General features: G+C 48.5%; 4 protein-coding genes across 4 annotated transcripts; 2 read left to right on the forward strand and 2 right to left on the reverse strand.

The window, feature by feature from the left end:
* Positions 1–718: 718 nt before the first annotated feature.
* Positions 719–1663, reverse strand: LOC117379931 (olfactory receptor 11A1-like). The gene has a single exon (XM_033976627.1). The coding sequence runs from the start codon at positions 1661–1663 to the stop codon at positions 719–721; it is 945 nt and encodes a 314-aa protein (XP_033832518.1).
* Positions 1664–6476: 4813 nt separating this feature from the next.
* LOC117379932 (olfactory receptor 11A1-like) lies at positions 6477–7424 on the reverse strand. The gene has a single exon (XM_033976628.1). It carries the CDS (start codon positions 7422–7424, stop codon positions 6477–6479), a length of 948 nt encoding a protein of 315 aa, XP_033832519.1.
* A 7703-nt stretch (positions 7425–15127) lies between these two features.
* LOC117379933 (putative olfactory receptor 7A2) lies at positions 15128–16060 on the forward strand. The gene has a single exon (XM_033976629.1). The coding sequence runs from the start codon at positions 15128–15130 to the stop codon at positions 16058–16060; it is 933 nt and encodes a 310-aa protein (XP_033832520.1).
* A 2221-nt stretch (positions 16061–18281) lies between these two features.
* LOC117379935 (putative gustatory receptor clone PTE03) lies at positions 18282–19217 on the forward strand. The gene has a single exon (XM_033976630.1). The coding sequence runs from the start codon at positions 18282–18284 to the stop codon at positions 19215–19217; it is 936 nt and encodes a 311-aa protein (XP_033832521.1).
* The last annotated feature ends 2948 nt before the right edge of the window (positions 19218–22165 follow it).

The following is a 22165-nucleotide window of genomic DNA, read 5'->3' on the forward strand; positions in this document are numbered from 1 at the left end:
TGTCAGAAAGTGTTTCCGGCTCACAGTGGAACTGTTCAAATGGCTCTTTAGGGGTTAAAGGTCGCCGACCCCTGGGCTAGCAGGAGCGACCTCGGGGAAAGAAGGACCTGGTTTGTCTGTTATTAATGTTCATATCTTGATTTACAGACACAAAAGTGAAATAAAAACCCCAGGATCATGTAGAGGGTTAATACGAACATTTAAGACCAGAATGAGTCTGAAGAGACAGAGACAGAGATTATACACAGAGAGTGAAATGATGGAGCTGAACGTGCACCATGATCACTTCCTGTTTGGAACACGGCGCTAGCAGGTTAGCTATGTCCATTTATATAAAGAGTGTATGTAGCTAACTAACTTTGCTCATTAGCACCACCTCCTGGGCGAGTGCAGGGGCGGCTCCAGGTTCAAAGAGTGAAAAGTCTACACCAGAGTTGTCCAACTTTTTCTTCTGCGGAGCAAAAGTCCCTCCCCCTTCAGAGTGACATCACAACACGATCAGCTGCATCGCACTGATGAAACTCCTGCACATCACACCAGGTTTGTGACGCTGTAGTGTACAGTTTCGTATCATGTTTTTTTTAATTGAGAACTGTGGTGCGGGTGGCGTAGGCTTGTGGGCGGAGCCTCGTACATGGACCCGGGCCTCTGTCCTGGTGAAATGAAGGTTTGAAATAAAATGTTTCATGATATGACTTTAAAATGAGCAGAGGCTTTGTCAGCCCATGTCCACAGTTTTATTGTGTTTGAGCAGGAGCCGTTGACACTGTCGTCGGATCTGCCTCAGGTTGAGTCCGTACATCAGCGGGTTGAGCAGCGGCTGCACGGTCACGTGGTACACCGGTAAAAGAATCCGAAGCATCGTGGGCAGAACGCTGGTGTCGAAGCGCGTCTGAATCACCTCGAACAGAACGCCAAACCCTAAGTTAAGCACTGAGCCGAGGTGCGGCGCGCACGTGCTCACCGCCTTCTGTCGCGTGTGCGCGCTCCCCCTGAAACACACGCGCAGAATCTGCACATACGTGTAAAATATGACCACGAGCGGCGCCACCACCGTGAGGGAGGCGGCCACCAGCTCGTACCAGTTATTCACCGTCGTGTCGTAGCACGAGAGTTTAACGATGCAATAGTTATCGCAGTAAACTTTATCGATAACATTACCACACAGAGTTAGCGACGCCGTGAGGATCGTCGTGATCGCTACGGCGACGAGCGGAGGCAGCCAGATCAGAACCACCAGTACACGCACTTTGTTTGGGCTCATGCGCGCGTGGTACTCCAGGGGGCAGCAGATCGCCACATAGCGGTCGTATGAGATCACGCTTAAACTAGTGAACTCGACCGATGCGTACGAGTAAACGCAGAAGAGCTGGAGCAGGCACAGCGAGTACGGAGCGAAAGCGGCGTCTCTGAGGATTTGGACCAATAGGAAGGGTAACATGGCTGAGCTGCCCCACAGCTCATTCAGGAAGAGCGAGCAGAGCAGGACGTACATGGGCTCGTGCAGAGTCCGACTCAGATACACCACCACAATGAGGAGAACGTTGGAGAACACGATGAGAATGTAAAGAATTAGAGCCACAGAGAAGAACAGGAACCGGAACATCCCAGGATCTCGGAACGCCACGAGAGAGAACTGAGTGACCTCACTGGAGTTAAACATGCTCCCAGGACTGGACCAGGACTGGACCAGGACTGGACCAGGACTGGACCAGGACTGGACCAGGACTGGACCAGGACTAAAGTGGCACTCACACTGGGCCCTTTGAACAGATCCGTGCTCAAACACGATGCTTACAGTTCTATCTCACACACTCAGACCTGCTCAACCTGAGCCACGGCCCGATGACGTCATCACATGTTTGTTTCTCTGTGGAGCAGCAGAGCTAACACTTTACACAATAAGAGCCATGAAGGATCTGTTAAACAGTCAGCTCAGAGTTCATTCACTTTATCTTGTTCTCCTCTTCCTCTCTGCCACATAAACCATGTGTGAGCGAACAGGAGCAACCGAGCCCACCTCCTCCAACCGAGCCCACCTCCTCCAACCGAGCCCACCTCCTCCAACCGAGCCCACCTCCTCCAACCGAGCCCACCTCCTCCAACCGAGCCCACCTCCTCCAACTGGGTCAAAGTCCTGGTTCGTTTCCACTCACACTGGACAAACATAACGTGCTTTAGGAGCTGTCCATGCTGGGGCTCATGTGAGCGCCCCCTACACCAGGAGGACTAAACCAGGACTAAACCAGGACTAAACCAGGACTAAACCAGGACTAAACCAGGACTGAACCAGGACTAAACCAGGAGTAAACCAGGACTAAACCAGGACTAAACCAGGACTGAACCAGGACTAAACCAGGAGTAAACCAGGAGTAAACCAGGACTGAACCAGGACTAAACCAGGACTAAACCAGGACTAAACCAGGACTAAACCAGGAGTAAACCAGGACTAAACCAGGACTGAACCAGGACTAAACCAGGAGTAAACCAGAACTAAACCAGGAGTAAACCAGGACTAAACCAGGAGTAAACCAGGACTGAACCAGGACTGCACCAGGACTAAAACAGGACTAAACCAGGACTAAACCAGGACTGAACCAGGACTAAACCAGGAGTAAACCAGGAGTAAACCAGGACTGAACCAGGACTGCACCAGGACTAAAACAGGACTAAACCAGGACTAAACCAGGACTAAAACAGGACTAAACCAGGACTAAAACAGGACTAAACCAGGACTAAAACAGGACTAAACCAGGACTAAACCAGGACTAAAACAGGACTAAACCAGGACTAAACCAGGACTGAACCAGGACTAAAACAGGACTAAACCAGGACTAAACCAGGACTGCACCAGGACTAAAACAGGACTAAACCAGGACTAAACCAGGACTAAACCAGGACTAAACCAGGACTGAACCAGGACTAAAACAGGACTAAACCAGGACTAAACCAGACTAAACCAGGACTAAACCAGGAGTAAAATGGGACTAAAACAAGACTAAACCAGGACTAAACCAGGACTAAAACAAGACTGAACCAGGACTAAAACAGGACTAAACCAGGACTAAACCAGGACTGCACCAGGACTAAAACAAGACTAAACCAGGACTAAACCAGGAGTAAACCAGGACTGAACCAGGACTAAAACAGGACTAAACCAGGACTAAACCAGGACTGCACCAGGACTAAAACAGGACTAAACCAGGACTAAACCAGGACTAAAACAGGACTAAACCAGGACTAAACCAGGACTAAACCAGGACTAAACCAGGACTGAACCAGGACTAAAACAGGACTAAACCAGGACTAAACCAGACTAAACCAGGACTAAACCAGGAGTAAAATGGGACTAAAACAAGACTAAACCAGGACTAAACCAGGACTAAAACAAGACTGAACCAGGACTAAAACAGGACTAAACCAGGACTAAAACAGGACTAAAACAGGACTAAACCAGGACTAAACCAGGACTGAACCAGGACTAAAACAGGACTAAACCAGGACTAAAACAGGACTAAAACAGGACTAAACCAGGACTAAACCAGGACTGAACCAGGACTAAAACAGGACTAAACCAGGACTAAACCAGACTAAAACAGGACTAAAACAGGACTAAAACAGGACTAAAACAGGACTGAACCAGGACTAAACCAGGACTGAACCAGAACTAAAACAAGACTGAACCAGGACTAAACCAGGACTGAACCAGGACTAAAACAGGACTAAAACAGGACTAAAACAGGACTAAAACAGGACTGAACCAGGACTAAACCAGGACTAAACAAGGCTAGGTCTATTAGACCAAACCAAAGTTGACCTTGTGAAATACTTTAAATCTTAAATCAAGTTCACTGTGACATTTGTATTAAAATAGAACTGTCTCTGTGACTCTCGACCACAAGAAAAACCCAAACACACGATCTTCAGGCTGGACTGTGGTGTCAGCCGCTCACGCTCTGAAAACACTGTGCACATCGTGGCTTTTTAGAAAGAAACAACACATTTGAAAAGAAACAAACTGTCAGATCTGAACACTGTCCCACCTTCATCAGGCTGTGTGTTTACTGCCGTCAAAAAGCCCCACAATGCTGATTTAAAGAAGAAAGAAATTCACATCTGAAATGCAAAGCTCCAAGTGGCTCCGAGCCGCCTCACACCCGCCTTTATCACACATCACCTAGCCCCGCCCACCTCAAAATACCCACAAACCCATGACGACGTGGAGCGGCCTCTCTGTGGAGTTTGCACGTTCAATCCTCCAGCTTTCGACTACAGGATAACCACTCTGCCACGGTATCATAGCAACCAAAGAGCCAATCTGGAGCGAGGATGATGAAGGCCTCCTCTACCTCAGGTTTATCAGGGGGCGGGCACTTAGCAACGCTGTCAATCAAACCTGACGCTAACGCTAGTCTGAAGCAGCAGGTACAGAGAGAGGACAGTTTTACACAGAAAGTGAATTGGAGCCACAGTCGATGGAACAGGAAGTGCGCCATGATCACTTCCTGTTTGTAACGTAGCAGCTAGCACAGGGTCAGCAACCCACGGCTCCGGAGCCACATGTGGCTCTTTCATCTTTGTACTTTAAGCTTTATTTAAGTGAGTTTTATTTGTGTTAGTTCTTTTTTTTATTGTAGTTTAAAATGGAGGATTATTGTGATCGTGAAATATTAAAATATAATTATATTTTTTTGTCGCTCAAATTAAGCGTCACGCGCGCGGACGCCTGTTTACCCACCAAAACATTGTGCATTTATCACAAGACATAAAAAAAAAAAAAACACACAGCCTTTGCTGAGAAATATCCAGAGAGAGAAGAGAGAAAAAAGTTCTTTCAGAACTGATGCAGAAGACTGATCTGAGGAATAATCTAGAAGTGGATGAAGTTTGTTTAACTACATCTGTGAGTTTTGTGTCCGCTCAGGACAGAGTCAGGCCTGAGACGGAGAAAATATCATTCATTAAGATTTGAGAACACCTCACACACTTTAAAAACACAAGTGAAATTGTGCAGAAAATCACATCCGTCCATGAGCAGCTTTTCTCCACCATGAACTATGTTAGAAACAAACTCAGGCCTCACAGACTCAGTCCTGAAACATGAAACCTCAGCCCGACAGACGCAGACGCCGCAGAGGGTCAGGAGCAGACGAACCACAGAAAAGAAAGATTTATGCACAGATTTATTTTTGATTGTTTCGTGACAGTGTTTACAGTAAACACAGTGTTATCTTCATTTTAGATGTCAGAAAGTGTTTCCGGCTCACAGTGTTTTCTTTTCTGTGGAAACTGTTCAAATGGCTCTTTAGGGGTCAAAGGTCGTCGACCCCTGGGCTAGCGGGTTATCTATGTGCATTTATATAAACAGGATATGGTGTGGATGTTGATAGATCAAGAAAGATCAAGGCCAGTTACGTCACCAGGGCCCCACCCTGGATCCCGGCCCAGGGTGGGCCCTCGACAGCAAGCACCTGGTGGCCGGGCCTTTCCCCACGGGGCTCAGACCGAAGGAGCGACATGGGGCTGTCCTCCTGTGCACCCACCACCTGCGACAGGACTTGAGGAACCTGGATTTGACCGTGTCCCTCGTGGTGTCCTTTGGGGGGTGCTCTGGGAGTATGGGGTCCGGGGCTCTTTGCTAAGGGCTGTCCAGTCCCTGTATGAGGAGCAGGAGCTGTGTCTCTGCAGTGAGTCAGACCTGCTCCTGGTGCAGGTTGGACTCAGGGCTGCACTTTGTCACCGGGTCTGTTCATTATATTGACTGAGGGGAGGATGGAGCGTGAGATTGACAGTTGGATCAGTGTCTGCAGTGATGTTGTCTCTGTGTCGTCTGTTGTGGTGAAGAAGGAGCTGAGTCCAAAGGCAAAGCTCTGGATTTACCTCAGTCTGTGTTCTGCCCTCACCTCATGAGCTCTGGGGAATGACCGAAAGGACAAGGTCGTGAATACAAGCGGCCGAAATGGGTTTCTTCCATGGGGTGGCTGGGCGCAGGGTGAGGAGCTCAGTCACTGAAGCATCTGCTCAGGATGCCTCCTGGACGCCTCCCTAGGGAGGTGTTCATGTCTCACTGAGACGAGGGCCGGGGGGAGACCCAGGACACGCTGGAGAGACTATGTCTCTAGGCTGTCCCAACGGAGGAGCTGGAGCGTCTGGGGTGAGGGAAGTCTTGGGGTCCCTGTTTAGACTGTTGCCCCCGCGACAAGAGGAAGAACATGGATGGATATGGTGTGGACAGAGAGTGTAGCTGTAGAAGGCTTTTTCAGTCATACTAAGAGTTGGAGCTGGTGGAGCTGGTGGAGCTGGTGGAGCTGGTGGAGCTGATGGAGCTGGTGGAGCTGGTGGAGCTGGTGGAGCTGGTGGAGCTGGTGGAGCTGATGGAGCTGGTGGAGCTGGTGGAGCTGGTGGAGCTACTGGAGCTGGTGGAGCTGGTGGAGCTGGTGGAGCTGGTGGAGCTGGTGGAGCTGGTGGAGCAGGCTTCATGCTGTCAGGAGCTTTCCTCGTAGCAGGCGCTGACACTCCTGGCGCACCTGTCTGAGGTTGAGACCGTAGATGAGCGGGTTGAACAGAGGCTGACAGGCGAAGAAGTAGAGCGACAGCGCCACCTGCAGCGCCGCGGGGATCCAGCTCACGTCGAAGCGGCTCATGACCACCTGAGAGCAGCAGCCGAACGAGAAGTTTATCAGCGACGCCAGGTGCGGCACGCAGGTTCCGAGTGCTCGGAGCCGCGCCCGCTGCCGCGCCTGCCCCGGGGCAGACACGCACACGTGCAGGATGCGTCCGTACGTGTAGAGGATGAGGAGCAGGGGCAGCATCATAGACAGGACCGTGTACAGTAGGCCGTAGATGTTGTTGAGGCGCGTTGCGGAGCACGCTAGCTTCACGATGGAGTAGTTTCCGCAGAAAACTTTATCGATGACGTTTCCGCACAGAGGCAGAGACGCACTGAGCCACACCAGCACCGCAATGAACAGGGACGGAACCAACCACGTCACACACAGTAACAGCGCCACCTGTCTGTGCGTCATCAGGCTGTGGTACTGCAGCGGGCAGCAGATGGCCAGGTAGCGGTCGTACGCCATGGCGGCTAAAGTAAAGATCTCCACGCAGGCGTACAGGTAGATGCAGAAGATCTGGAGGAAGCAGAGGGAGTAGGGGACACTGTGCTCCTCCTGAAGGACCTGGTAGAGCAGGAAGGGGAACAAGGCCGAGCTCCCGTAGACTTCGTTCACAAACAGAGAGCAGAGGAGCAGATACATGGGCTGGTGAAGGCCCCGGCTCAAGGAGATCAGAGCCGTCAGGAGAAGGTTTGAGCCCACGATCAGCACGTACGCACACAGTATGAGCAGGAAGTAGAGCCAACGCAAGGGCCCGGGCTCCGAGTACGCCCCCAGAGAGAAGTGAGTCACCTGGGTCCAGTTTGACATGACTCAGACACAGAGGGAACAGGCAGAGAACATGCAGAGAACAGAGAACATGGCTAGAACTCAGCTAGAACACGGCTAATGTACAGAGCTGGACACATCATGGATCCGTCTGTCGTGTGAGATGGGACTTTGATGGGATCCGAATCTTTTGGATCGGTTCACTTTAAAGAGCCGTGCAAAAGACTGGCTCTTTTCAAAACACAAATCTCTCTGCGGTGTCGACGCTTTGATTCTGTCCTGACTCCGTCTCAGTGTAAAAATACAGACAACATCTGAAAACAGGACTAAACCAGGACTAAACCAGGACTGAACCAGGACTGAACCAGGACTAAACCAGGACTGAACCAGGACTAAAACAGGACTGAACCAGGACTGAACCAGGTCTAAACCAGGACTAAACCAGGACTAAACCAGGACTAAACCAGGACTAAACAGGACTAAACAGGACTAAACAGGACTAAACCAGGTCTAAACCAGGACTAAACCAGGACTAAACCAGGACTAAACCAGGACTAAACCAGGTCTTAGGCTCTTCTGAATGAGGACTGATCCACACTTAACTCTTGTCTTTATCTTTACAGACTCAAAAGTCTCATTTTAAACACAAATCTTAAATCCATGAATCATTGTCTCAGTTTTAAACCTTTTGTGTTTTTGGCTGAAACATAAAAGACAGAAACATCAGAGTCTGAAGCTCAGACCAGTCTCAAACATCTCAACACATTTAAAATTCACCATTAAGACTTTTGTTTGTTTTTATAATTTAAACTGTGAATGTTTTAGGCAAAAATTATGTCACAGCAAAAACAAAAAAGAAAAAGAAAATAAAGCCATTCTTCAATTATATTTAAATATAATATATGATTTAAGATCTGTGCATGTGCACAGCAACTAAACCAGGACTAAACCAGGACTAAACCAGGACTAAACCAGGACTAAACCAGGACTGAACCAGGACTAAACCAGGACTAAACCAGGACTAAACCAGGACTGAACCAGGACTGAACCAGGACTGAACCAGGACTGAACATGGACTAAACCAGGACTAAACCAGGACTAAACATGAACTGAACCAGGACTAAACCAGGACTAAACCAGGACTAAACCAGGACTAAACATGGACTAAACCAGGACTGAACCAGGACTGAACCAGGGCTTAGATCAGGACTAAATCTGAACCTGTTCCTCTACATTTGCTGAAGCTCATTTTATGATTTTCAAAAATAATCAAAAGTAAAAACACATTTTAAGATGAGGCACCGACTGACTGAAGCTCGACTCACTAAAGTCTGACTCTGATCTGACTGAAGCTCGACTCACTAAAGTCTGAACCTCACTCTCCTCATATTTAAAGACCTGTTGGCGAGAGACGGCCTCTCCACCAATCACAGCGCACCACATGGCGGCTCACTCTGTACTATTTTTAACCCGACAGAGCAACAGAAAGAGTTTTATTTTATTTTATGCAGTAAAATTACAAAGTGTGACAGTCCAGAGGGGACTTCCCCCTGCTGCTCACACGTCACCCCTGTGTTTTTATGAATGAGTGAAGTGAAGGGTCGAATCCAGGTCCAGCGGTCCAACCACCACCTATCATTCACACACACACCACTTTCATACTAGGCAATGTGGGTGAAGTGTCTTGCCTAAGGACACAACAACAGAACTTGGTCCGAGCGGGACTTGATCCTCCGACCTTCGGGTTGGGACCAACACTCAACCACTGAGCCACTGTCGCCCCCAATAACAACACATACACCATGACAATAAAAAGACATTAGCACTAACAGGCTAATGGGCTAACAGGCTAATGGGCTAACGGGCCAAAGGGCTAATAGCTAATGGGCTAATGGGCTAACAGCTAATGGGCTAACAGGCTAATGGGCTAACAGCTAATGGGCTAACGGGCCAAAGGGCTAATAGCTAATGGGCTAACAGGCTAATGCTCGCACGTGTTTGTGACTCAGTCCTGCGCACACGAGCCGAGGCTGCAGTACCGCAGAGTGACTGAAGGGGGCGCTACAGAGCTCCTTTAGTTGCAGTCACACAATCCCAGCATGCACCACCAAAGCCCACACTGCAGCAGAGAACTCCACAGACACAAAGCCAAAAACTGTACTCGAGTAACAGTACTTCAAATAATATTACTCAAGTAGAAGTAGAAAGTAGTGCAAGACTTTACTCAAGTAAGAGTCAAAAGTATTTGGGAAAAGTACCTCACAAGTAACATGACATAAGTGAGGGCGAGTCGGCTCTGTGTGAGGGCGAGTCGGCCCTAACTGCAGGGGTCAGTACTGTTACTCTGACTACAGGGGGCGGTGTGACGGGGGGCAGAGGTCAAAGGTCAGAGTGCAGCACCTTTTTACACAGAGCTTTTCCACCTTCAAAGTTTTACATGAATATCCAACGCTCTACCAGCTGAGCCACCTCTGGGTGTGTGTGTGTGTGTGTTTTCTCTGTGTATGTTCTCTGTGGTCTGTGTGTGTTGTGTGTGTTCTGTGTGTGTGTTCTGTGTGTGTTGTGTGTGTGTGTTGTGTGTGTGTGTTCTGTGTGTGTGTTGTGTGTGTTCTGTGTGTGTGTTCTGTGTGTGTGTGTGTGTTCTGTGTGTGTGTTCTGTGTGTGTGTGTGTTCTGTGTGTGTGTTGTGTGTGTGTTGTGTGTGTGTGTGTTCTGTGTGTGTGTTGTATGTGTGTTGTGTGTGTGTTGTGTGTGTGTGTGTGTTGTGTGTGCGTGTTGTGTGTTCTGTGTGTGTGTGTGTTGTGTGTGCGTGTGTTGTGTGTGCGTGTTGTGTGTGTGTTCTGTGTGGGTGTGTGTGTTGTGTGTGTGTTGTGTGTGTGTTGTGTGTGTTGTGTGTGTGTGTGTGTTGTGTGTGTTGTGTGTGTGTGTGTTGTGTGTTGTGTGTGCTCTGTGTGTTGTGTGTGCGTGTTGTGTGTGTGTGTTGTGTGTGTTCTGTGTGTTGTGTGTGTTGTGTGTGTGTTGTGTGTGTGTTGTGTGTGTGTTGTGTGTGTGTTGTGTGTTCTGTGTGTGTTGTGTGTGTGTTGTGTGTGTGTGTGTTGTGTGTGTGTGTGTTCTGTGTGTGTTGTGTGTGTGTGTTGTGTGTGTTCTGTGTGTTGTGTGTGTTGTGTGTGTGTGTGTGTGTGTGTGTTGTGTGTGTGTGTGTGTTGTGTGTGTGTTCTGTGTGTGTTGTGTGTGTGTGTTGTGTGTGTGTGTGTGTGTTGTGTGTGTGTTGTGTGTGTGTGTGTGTGTGTTGTGTGTTCTTTGTGTTTCTGGAGACTTTTTGCTTCATTTCAGATTTGTCAGATAAACATTTGTAAAAATATTCAGTTGAGTTTCTTCACAAAGATAAACACAGCTCCTTTAATTAAATCTAAAAACATGAACACGTTCTTCTGTTTTGACCCTGAGGCGGTGGACTGGGCTCGCTACGTCCTGATTGGTCCAAAGGGACATCATTACCTTGTCCCTCTGAGGACATGTGACCAGACCCGCTGCGTCTGATTGGTCCCTGAGGCCCCTCAGTGTTTGGACCAAACTGTGGCTAAAGTTTGACACAAACAAAGATGATGAAAGTGACTCTGCTCCACAGAGACGACGCGTTAGCCACGAAGTGTTTAGCCACGAGCTGTTAGCCACAACGTGTTAGCCACGAGGTGTTAGCCACAAGGTGTTAGCCACGACGTGTTAGCCACGAAGTGTTTAGCCGCGAGGCGTTAGCCACGAGGCGTTAGCCACGAGGCGTTAGCCACGAGGCGTTAGCCACGACGCGTTAGCCACGACGCGTTTGCCACGACGCGTTAGCCACGACGCGTTAGCCACGAGCTGTTAGCCACGAGCTGTTAGCCACGAGCTGTTAGCCACAAGCTGTTAGCCACAACGTGTTAGCCACGAGCTGTTAGCCACGAACTGTTAGCCACGAGCTGTTAGCCACGAGCGTTTAGCCACGAGCTGTTAGCCTTGACTTTTTAGCCGCTCTTAGGAGAAGGGAGTTTCACCTTTGACCCTAATAACATTAAAGTGGGTATTATGTAAAATGCACTTTTTGTGTCTTTGTTCCATGTTCTGGAGATTTTAGATTTCATCCATGTTTGAGTAATCTAGAGATCTCACCTGGACTCTATTCGCACCCCCCTTACAGTTAACAGTACGAGACTGTACAAGGCTCCGCCCCCAAGCCTACATCACCCACACTCCACACGCCTCCACACTCCTCCATAAATAAACAAAAACATGATACAAACTGTGCACTATGACGTGACAAACCTGGTGTGATGTGCAGGAGTTTCATTGATTCATTGCAGCTGATTGTGTTGTGATTGTGCTCTGAAGGGGGAGGGACTTAGCACAGAGAGCAGAGGGAGCGGGGGAGGAAAGTGAAACTTATAAAAGATTTATTTTAGACTCTGTATAAACCTCATAGACTTTATACAGTGAGACTAAAAATATTTATTTATCCACCAACTGTTCAAGTTCTTCACTTAAAAAGACGAGACGCCTGTAATTTTCATCAGTTTCACTTCAACTATGAGACAGAAAGAATCCAGGATTTTAACATAATTTATTTCCAAATGATGTTGTAAAATAAGTATTTGGTCAATAACAGAAGTTCATCTCATACTTTGTTACATTCTCTTTGTTGCAGTGACAGGTCATTTTCTGTCTCCAGAGGTTTTCTCTGTTGCTGTAGTTTGGTCCGTTCCTCCTGCAGATCTCCTCTAGAGCAGTGATGTTTTGGGACAACATGGACTTTCAACTCCCTCCAAAGATTTTCTGTGGGGTTGAGATCTGGAGACTGGGCCACTCCAGGACCTTGAAATGCTTCTTATGAAGCCACTCCTGCCCGGGCGATGTGTTTGGATCATTGTTACACTGAAAGACCCAGACACGTTTCATCTTCAGTGTCCTCACTGATGGAAGGAGGTTTTCACTCAAAATCTCATGATACTTGGCCCCGTTCATTCTTCTCTTTACACGGATCAGTCGTCCTGGTCCATTTGCAGAAAAACAGCCCCAAAGCATGATGTTTCCACCCCCATGATTCACAGTAGGTCTGGTCTTTGGATGTAACTCAACATTCTTTCTCCTACAAACACAAGTTGAGTTTTTACTATAAAGTTCTATAATTTGGTTTGATCTGACCATGTGACATTGTCCCAATCCTCTTCTGGATCATCCAAATGCTTCTGTCAAACTTCAGACGGGCCTGGACATGTCCCGTCTTAATCAGGGGACACGTCTGACACTGCAGGATTTGAGTCCCTGGTGGTGTAGTGTGTTACTGATGGTCCCTTTGTTACTTTGGTCCCAGTTCTCTGCAGGTCATTCACTCGGTCGTGTGGTTCTGGGGTTTTTCTCTTTGTTCTTGTGTCATTTTGACCCCACGGGTTGTGGAGTTTCTACTTGTTCTGGATGATGATGTTTCTTTGTCACTGGAGCGTAGTCTCTGATTGGTTGACAAAGTTCACAAAGTTCAGCTTTTTCAACTTTTGGACACGCACACAAAGTGCCTGACGCCTGAACGCCCCCGTCGCTCCTGACGCCGCCGTCGTCCCCGACAGCCAGGACGCCCCCAACGCCCCCTGCTGCTCCTAATGCCCTGGACGCCCCTGACCCCCTCGATGCCCCCCAGTGCTCCAGACGCCATGGACGCCCCTGTCGCTCTGGACGCCCCGGTGTGGACGCACCATAGTGGATTAAAGATTAAACTCAAACATGAATCAGTCCAAATAAAACTCCAGAGGCTCAACCAGAAGAAACGACCAGAACCTGGAGAAACATCTGAACAGTTTGAACAGGACGGGTTTAAAGTTTTTAGGCTTTAAACCAAAGTCTGACTAAATGGAAACGTATTAGATATGACCTTTCACCTTCATCACCTTCATCATCTTCATCACCTTCATCATCTTCATCATCTTCATCATCTTCATCATCTTCATCACCTTCATCATCTTCATCACCTTCATCATCTTCATCACCTTCATCATCTTCATCATCTTCATCATCTTCATCATCTTCATCACCTTCATCATCTTCATCGTACACTCGCTCCACACTGACGCTGACGCCATTTTGACTTTTTTCAACATTCTGTCGTCTCATCAGAAACACTGGAGGACGGCGGCAGGGGACAGAAGCGGTGACGGGGGCGGTGACGGGGGCGGTGACAGGGGGCGGTGACGGGGGCAATGACAGGGGGCGGGGCTTGCAGGCGCTCGCCCTGTCGCCTTAAGAGCAGCTGCAGGTCTGTGTCGTCGCTGTGGTCTCTGAGTCTGTGGCGTTTTTGGGTTTTTTTATGAAGATTTTAAGTCGTGTTGTTTTTTGCTCCTCAGGTTTATTAAGATCTGCAGTTGATTTAAACGTTTTATTTTTTAATCGTGTTATTTCCTGACGCAGCTTCATCAAACGTAAAAGTCAAAGTGTTTTCAGATTTTGAGTGACGTCGTTCAAACTGTTTATTATGTCAGAATTTAAACCTCAAATGTATTTTTTTTTATTTCAAAATGAACAAAAACATGTTTTTAGTGAAAATGTGTTTTAAAACTTGTACCTCATCATTTCTGTATTTGTGTAAAACCCACACTGTGGCTTTAAACTGAAACAAACAAAGTCAATCTGCAGATGTGTCAGATGCCCTCCCTGTGTGTCAGATGCCCTCCCTGTGTGTCAGATGCCCTCCCTGTGTGTCAGACAGTGTGTACTTTTTACTTTTACTTCACTACATTTGACAGCAGTATCTGTACTTTTCATCTGATCTGAGGAGATATTTTTACTTCTTGGAAACATCCAGACTAAAGTTTAAAAGTTTAATCTCTGACTTTGAGCAAAACTAAAACAAATACACACAAGTCTGAGGAAAAGTTCAGAAATTGATTTGTTTTTATTTCTGTTGAACAAAATGTGTCATTTTGAATCAAAATCACCACATTTACAACACTGTGAAATACTTAAGTACATGTTTAAACAAGTACTTAAATACTTTTACTCAAGTATTTAGTCATTCACTTTTACCTACTTCTGTATCTGTACTTTTACTAGAGTAACTTGTATCTGTACTTTTACTTGAGTAACTTTACCTCTGTATCTGTACTTTTACCTGAGTAACGTGTATCTGTACTTTTACTTGCGTAACTTGTATCTGTACTCGTACTTGAGTAACTTGTATCTGTACTCGTACTTGAGTAACTTGTATCTGTACTTTTACTTGAGTAACTTGTATCTGTACTTTTACTTGAGTAACTTGTATCTGTACTTTTACTAGAGTAACTTGTATCTGTACTCGTACTTGAGTAACTTGTATCTGTACTTTTACTTGAGTAACTTGTATCTGTACTTTTACTAGAGTAACTTGTATCTGTACTCGTACTTGAGTAACTTGTATCTGTACTTTTACTTGAGTAACTTGTATCTGTACTCGTACTTGAGTAACTTGTATCTGTACTTTTACTTGAGTAACTTGTATCTGTACTTTTACTAGAGTAACTTGTATCTGTACTCGTACTTGAGTAACTTGTATCTGTACTTTTACTTGAGTAACTTCACCTCTGTATCTGTACTTTTACTTGAGTAACTTGTATCTGTACTCGTACTTGAGTAACTTGTATCTGTACTTTTACTTGAGTAACTTGTATCTGTACTCGTACTTGAGTAACTTGTATCTGTACTCGTACTTGAGTAACTGGAGTACTTCTTCCTCTGGCGTTGTTGACGATGGAGAACGTGTCGTTGTTCGTGTTTGAACTCTCGGGTTTGAACGACTCCGTCACAAACCGTCAGATTTACTTTGGCGTGGCGCTGACGTCGTACGCCGTCACCGTCTTCTTTAACCTGACGCTGGTGGCGACCATCGCGCGGGAGAAGACGCTGCATCAGCCCATGTACGTGTTCTTAGCGAACATCTGTATAAACGGCATCTGCGGCGCGTCCAGCTTCTACCCCAAACTGCTGCAGGAGCTGCTGAGGGACTCGGGGCGGATCTCGTACACGGACTGTCTGCTGCAGATGTGCGGAATCTACTGCTACGTCTTCTGCGAGTTCACCAGTCTCACCGTCATGGCGTTTGACCGCTACGTCGCCATCTGTCGCCCCCTGCAGTACCACGGGGTCATGACGCGGTCGGCGGTCACGCGGCTCGTCGCCCTCACCTGGAGCTTCTCTCTGTTGGAGACGATCATCGGCGCCGTCCTCACCACGAGACTGCCGCTGTGCGGGAACCGTCTGCCCAAGTTCTTCTGCACAAACTGGGAGGTGGTGAAGCTGTCGTGTGTGGACACCACCGTGAACAACATCTACGGCTTCCTCCTGATCCTGTCCCACCTCCTGCAGACCGTCCTCATCCTCCTCTCCTACGTCGGCTTGGTCGGCGCCGCTCTCAGGTCTCGAGCCGATCGCAGGAAGTTTGTGCAGACATGTTTGCCTCACCTGGTGGCGCTGCTGATCTTCACCTTGTCCAACTGCTTCGACTCCATGTTCTCACGATATGGCAACGGCGTGCCCGGGATGCGCGCGCTCAGTAACGCGCTCGCCGCCGAGTTTCTGGTCGTCCCTCCGCTCTTAAACCCGATCATCTACGGCATCAAGATGCAGCAGATCCGAGCTCCAATCACACGCCTCTTCAGCCGAGAAACACGTGTGACCCTCTGAAACATGTGTGACCCTCTGAAACATGTGTGACCTAATGAAACACGTGTGACCCTCTGAAACATGTGTGACCCTCTGAAACATGTGTGACCTAATGAAACACGTGTGACCCTCTGAAACATGTGTGACCTAATGAAACACCTGCGGCCTCCTGAAACACACGTGACCTCTCAAAACACGAGTGACTTCGTGAAATGCGCGTGAGCTGAATCTGCGACAGAATTCGCTCTGCACATGCTCAGACGCTTCTGCACAAACACGAGTCACTACGGCAACACGCAGGGACAAAAAGGACAGCCTGTGTTTGTGTGATTCTTTAAATGTGTTTATTTGAAGCTTTGGTCTGAACAGTAACAGGACCAAACTTGACTCGATACTCGACGCACATGGTTGGCGCTGGTTGCTATGATACTCACCGTCGTGCTCCAGATTAGCCGCTATAAGCGCTAGCATGGACGAGCTTCAGTCGGAGCTGAAGCTGCGGTGACGTCACACTCAGGACACGTCTGAGGCTCTGAGGATTTGGACCTGAGCTTTAAATGTTTCACCCACCGGGCTGTTCTGTGTCATTTTGTCGTGTGTGTGTGTGTGTGTGTGTGTGTGTGTTATTCAGTTTTAAATGAACTGAGCAAATGTGTTTATAATATTCACTGTTTTAATAATGATCATGTTTCACACTTTAAAATCATCAATGTTTTTGACTTTTACTGTGATTTTGTGTTAGTGTCGTTAAGTCCACAGACCAGGACTAAACCAGGACTAAACCAGGTCTAAACCAGGTCTAAACCAGGACTAAACCAGGTCTAAACCAGGACTTAACCAGGTCTAAACCAGGACTAAACCAGGACTAAACCAGGTCTAAACCAGGACTAAACCAGGACTAAACCAGGACTAAACCAGGTCTAAACCAGGTCTAAACCAGGTCTAAACCAGGACTAAACCAGGTCTAAACCAGGACTAAACCAGGACTAAACCAGGTCTAAACCAGGTCTAAACCAGGTCTAAACCAGGACTAAACCAGGACTAAACCAGGACTAAACCAGGTCTAAACCAGGTCTAAACCAGGTCTAAACCAGGACTAAACCAGGACTAAACCAGGACTAAACCAGGTCTAAACCAGGTCTAAACCAGGACTAAACCAGGACTAAACCAGGTCTAAACCAGGTCTAAACCAGGTCTAAACCAGGTCTAAACCAGGACTAAACCAGGACTAAACCAGGACTAAACCAGGTCTAAACCAGGTCTAAACCAGGACTAAACCAGGACTAAACCAGGACTAAACCAGGACTAAACCAGGACTAAACCAGGACTGAATCACGTCTAAACCAGGTCTAAACCAGGACTAGTTGAGGAGCTTTGTTTACTGCAGTCATGTTGGTTTTGTGTCGCTGAATCACAGACGTGGTCCATAGTTGAACAGTTTAACGTGCCTCGTGCTTCATTCGTCACATTTGAAACATAATTTCTGTCACGTCTGAAATACATTTGTGAGTTTATTTTGAAGCTGCTGCTCCTGTTCAGCTTTTACACAAAAACAAGATGATTGTTTTTTTGGTTTGATTCATTTGGGACAGTGATGTCAGAGAATTATAATGTTAGAAATGTACAGAATGTGTGGACGTGATGTTCTTTACAAACGTCACTGCAGGACTGGACTTTATGTTCTGAACCAAGGACTGAACCAGGTCTAAACCAGGTCTAAACTAGGACTGAATCAGGACTAAACCAGGTCTAAACTAGGACTGAACCAGGACTAAACCAGGTCTAAACTAGGACTGAACCAGGACTGAGACAGGACTAAATTAAGACTAACCCAGGACCAACCCAAGACTAAACTAGGACTAAACCAGGACTAAACTAGGACTAAACCAGGACTAAACCGGGACTAAACCAGGACTAAACCAGGACTAAACCAGGACTAAACCGGGTTGAGTGTCTTCGTTTGTATACATCCACAGACTTCAGCTGGAGTTTGGTTCATTTTTGTCACATCTGAAGAAGAAAAGTCACGTCCCAGATGTGAAGAGGATGAACAAAACAGACGCCAGAATCAAACCAGGACTGAGTGAGGACTAAACCAGATCTAAACCAGGTCTAAATTAAGACTAAACCGGGACTGAACCAGGTCTAAACTGAAGAGTGTTTCTTGACTTTGTGATGACTCTGCTCAATGTGACGGTTTGTCATGTCTCACTCTCACGCGTCTAAAGTCCTGCGCTCTAAGATGGCGTCCGCTAACGTGTCCTCGTCCTCGTCCTTGACCCTGGCGGCGTACTGGGACCTGGGTTCCCTGAGGTCGCTGTGGTTCCTGTTGCTTCTGCTGTTGTACGTGGCGGTTTTGGGCTGTAACCTCGTGGTCATCGCGGCCATCTTTGTGGACCGGAGTCTTCATCAGCCCATGTACGTGCTCATCTGCAACCTCCTCACGAACCAGCTCTGTGGAAGTGTCGCCATCTACCCTTTCCTCTTGTTTCAGCTGCTTCAGAGCACCCACGCCGTTTCGCACGCCGCATGCTTGGTCCAGGTGTTCTTCCTCTTCTTCTATGGAAACGTGCAGATCATGACTCTCGCCGCGATGTCGTACGACCGCTACGTGGCGATCTGCTGCCCCCTGCAGTACCACAGGCGCATGTCATCTCAGAGGACACTCAGGCTCCTCCTACTCGTGTGGCTCCTCCCCCTGCTCGAGGTCAGCTTCATGGTGTCCCTGAGCGCCCCCTTGAGGCTGTGTGGGAATCACATCTCTAAAGTGTACTGTGATAATTACTCTGTGGTGAAGTTGGCGTGCGGCGACACCACGTTGAATAACGTGTACGGTCTGATCTACACCTGTGTGGCCCTTCTGTCTGTGCCGGCCCTGATCCTCTACACCTACGTACGCATCATCAGAGTGTGCCTGAGCAGCGGCGCCAGCACGCGGCGTAAAGCCCTCAGCACCTGCGCGCCGCACCTGGCGTCTCTGCTAAACGTGACGCTGGCGTGTTTCTGTGAGGTGGTCATGACGCGCTTCAACGTGACCGCCGTGCCCAACGCCGTCCGAGTGGTTATGTCTCTGTACTTCATCACGTGTCCGCCGCTGTTCGACCCCCTCGTCTACGGCCTCGCTCTGAACAAAGTGCGACGCAGCTGCAGGGCTCTGCTGCTGCCCTGGAAACACTGAGTCTGACACGGGTTAAAGGTTAAAGGTTAAAGGTTAAAGGTTAAAGGTTATAACCCTGAGTCTGTTTAAGGTGATGTGATCGGTATTTGAATTTAAAGGTGTGTTCAGACCCCGCCGTCAAAAATGCCTCCAACGTGCGTCATGGACACTGTGGACGCACTTCGGAGACAAAAACTTGACATGCGTCCAGAGCGTCCAGTCTCTGCGAGTTTTGGATGTTTTGTTTCTGTGAACAGGGGGAGACAGTGGCTTTAGTGGGTTTATTACATAAGACCATCAATGGAGGCGATCGGCGGCGGCGTGTTGAGCTGGTGCGCCCAGCAGAATTAAGTTGCTGCTACTATGTGGCTGGTGTCTTTCTACTTTTTCCAGATAATGATGAGTCACTGGAGCGTAGCCTCTGATTGGTTGACGTTGCGTGTCATAAAGTTTAAAAAGTTTAGCCTTTTTTTCAGCTTTTTCTGACGCTTAAACGCTCCAGACGTGCCACGTCAATGTCAGATTCGTTGCAAAAACGTAGGGCGGCCAAGACGCATCCACCATTGACTTTCCATGTAAACTCAACGCACCTGATGCCCCGGTGGGAAAGCATCATCAGGCAATGTGATCTGTGTTTGGGTTTAAGGCGGTATGATCTGTGGGTTTAAGGTGGTATGATCTGTGGGTTTAAGGTGGTATGATCTGTGTTTGGGTTTAACGTCTGTGGGTGAATAAAGTAACTACATTAACTGTCCCGTCTGTGGCGTTTTCTCTGGTCATGTGACCGTGCCTCGTGTTAGCATCACGTCCCTCATGTTAGTGTCACGTTTATTATGAAAACAGTTCTCATGTTCTAACAGTGTTCCCTCATCATAAACGCTGGATTATTTGGAGTTATGTTTGAGTGATCCAGAACCTGTGTAAAATACAGAGCTATTCACCTCCTCCCTGAAGTCACTGCGGCCGCCGCCATCGTCATTGGGGTTGTATTATACATGGACAGGGCCGTTTGTTCGTCACATGATCACTTAACTTTCTACAGAAATAAATCTACTTTATTTCACATTTAAGTGGAAAAAACAGCAGAGATGAGATCCTGTGGTTCCCGAACCAGACCCCCTCCGGCCCCTGGCTGCGCCTAGAAATTCTGTCCATAAATATAATGAACAGACCCGGTGACAAAGTGCAGCCCTGAGTCCAACCTGCACCAGGAGCAGGTCTGACTCACTGCAGAGACACAGCTCCTGCTCCGGTCATACAGGGACTGGACAGCCCTTAGCAAAGAGCCCCAGACCCCATACTCCCAGAGCACCCCCCAAAGGACACCACGAGGGACACGGTCGAATGTCTTCTCCAAATCCACAAAACACATGTGGACCGTGTCAAACTCCCATGAGCCTCAAGGACCCGATGGAGAGTATAGAGCTGGACCAGTGTTCAACGACCAGGACGAAAACCACACTGCTCCTCCTGGATCCGAGGTTCAACTATCGGACAGATTCTCTTCTCTAGTCCCTGGAATAGACCTTACCGGGAAGGCTGAGGAGTGTGATTCCCCTGTAGTTGGAACACACCCTCCGGTCCCCCTTCTTATACAGAGGGACCACCACCCCGGTCTGCCAATCCAGAGGTACTGGCCCCGACTGCCACGCGATGTTGCAGACACGTGTCAGCCAAGACAGCCCCACAACATCCAGAGACTTGAGGTACTTGGGACGGATCTCGTCCACCCCTGGAGCCTTGCCACTGAGGAGCTTACCAACTACCTCAGTGACTTTAGCCAGGGTGATGAACGAGTCCGGGTCCTCAGTCTCTGCTTCCTCCTCAGAAGACATGATGGTGGGAGTGAGGAGATCCTCAAAGTATTCCTTCCACTGCCCGACAACATCCCCAGGCAAGGTCAGCAGTTCTCCACCCGCACTGTAAACAGTGTTGGTGAAGCACTGCTTCCCCCTCCTGAGGCGTTGGACAGTTTGCCAGAATTTATTTCAGGTCATCTGATAGTCCTCCTCCATGGCCTCCCCGAACCCCTTCAGCACGAGCTGAAGCAGGCTTGGCCCACCTGTACTCATCAGCTGCCTCAGGAGTCCCACAAGCCAACAAGGCTCGATAGGACTCCTTCTTCAGCTTGACGGCATCCCTTACTTCCGGTGTCCACCATCACGTTCAGGGATTGCCACCGCGACAAGCACCGCAGACCTTACGACCACAACTACAAGCAGCCGTATCGACAATAGAGGTGGAGAACATGACCCGCTTGGGGTCCATGTCCCCAACCTCCCCAGGGATCAGTGAGAAGTTCTCCTGGAGGTGTGAGTTGAAGACCCCCCTGAAGACAGAGGGCTCTGCCAGGTGTTCCCAACAGACCCTTACAATACGCTTGGGCCTGTCAGGTCTGTCCTTCCTCCTCTGCCAGCGGATCCCACTCACCACCAGGTGGTGCTCTACAGCTCTGCCCCTCTCTTCACCCGAGTGTCCAAGACACGCGGTCGGAGGTCAGATGACACGACAACAAAGTCGATCATCGACCTCTGACCTATGGTGTCCTGGTGCCACGTGCACTGATGGACCTTGTGCTTGAACATGGTGTTCGTCCAATAACAAAACACCACTCAGGGTCAGATCAGGGAGGACGTTCTTCCCAATCACGCCCCTCCAAGTGTCACTGTCGTTACCCACATGGGCGTTGAAGTCCCTCAGGAGAACAACAGAGTCCTTGCTCGGTGACTGTCTAGTGCCCCTCCCAGGGACTCCAAGAAGTACTCTGCACTGCTGTTTGGCCCGTAGGCCGACACAACAGTGAGAGACCTGTCCCCGACCCGAAGGCGCAGGGACGCGACCCTTTTGTTCACCGGGGTGAACTCCAACACGCAGCGGCTGAGCTGTGGGGCAATGAGCAAGCCCACACCAGCTCGCCGCAGCTCCCCGTGGGCAACGCCAGAGAAATGGAGAGTCCAGCCCCTCTGGAG

Source organism: Periophthalmus magnuspinnatus, chromosome 13 (assembly GCF_009829125.3).
Source record: "Periophthalmus magnuspinnatus isolate fPerMag1 chromosome 13, fPerMag1.2.pri, whole genome shotgun sequence".
Classification (NCBI taxonomy): domain Eukaryota; kingdom Metazoa; phylum Chordata; class Actinopteri; order Gobiiformes; family Gobiidae; genus Periophthalmus; species Periophthalmus magnuspinnatus.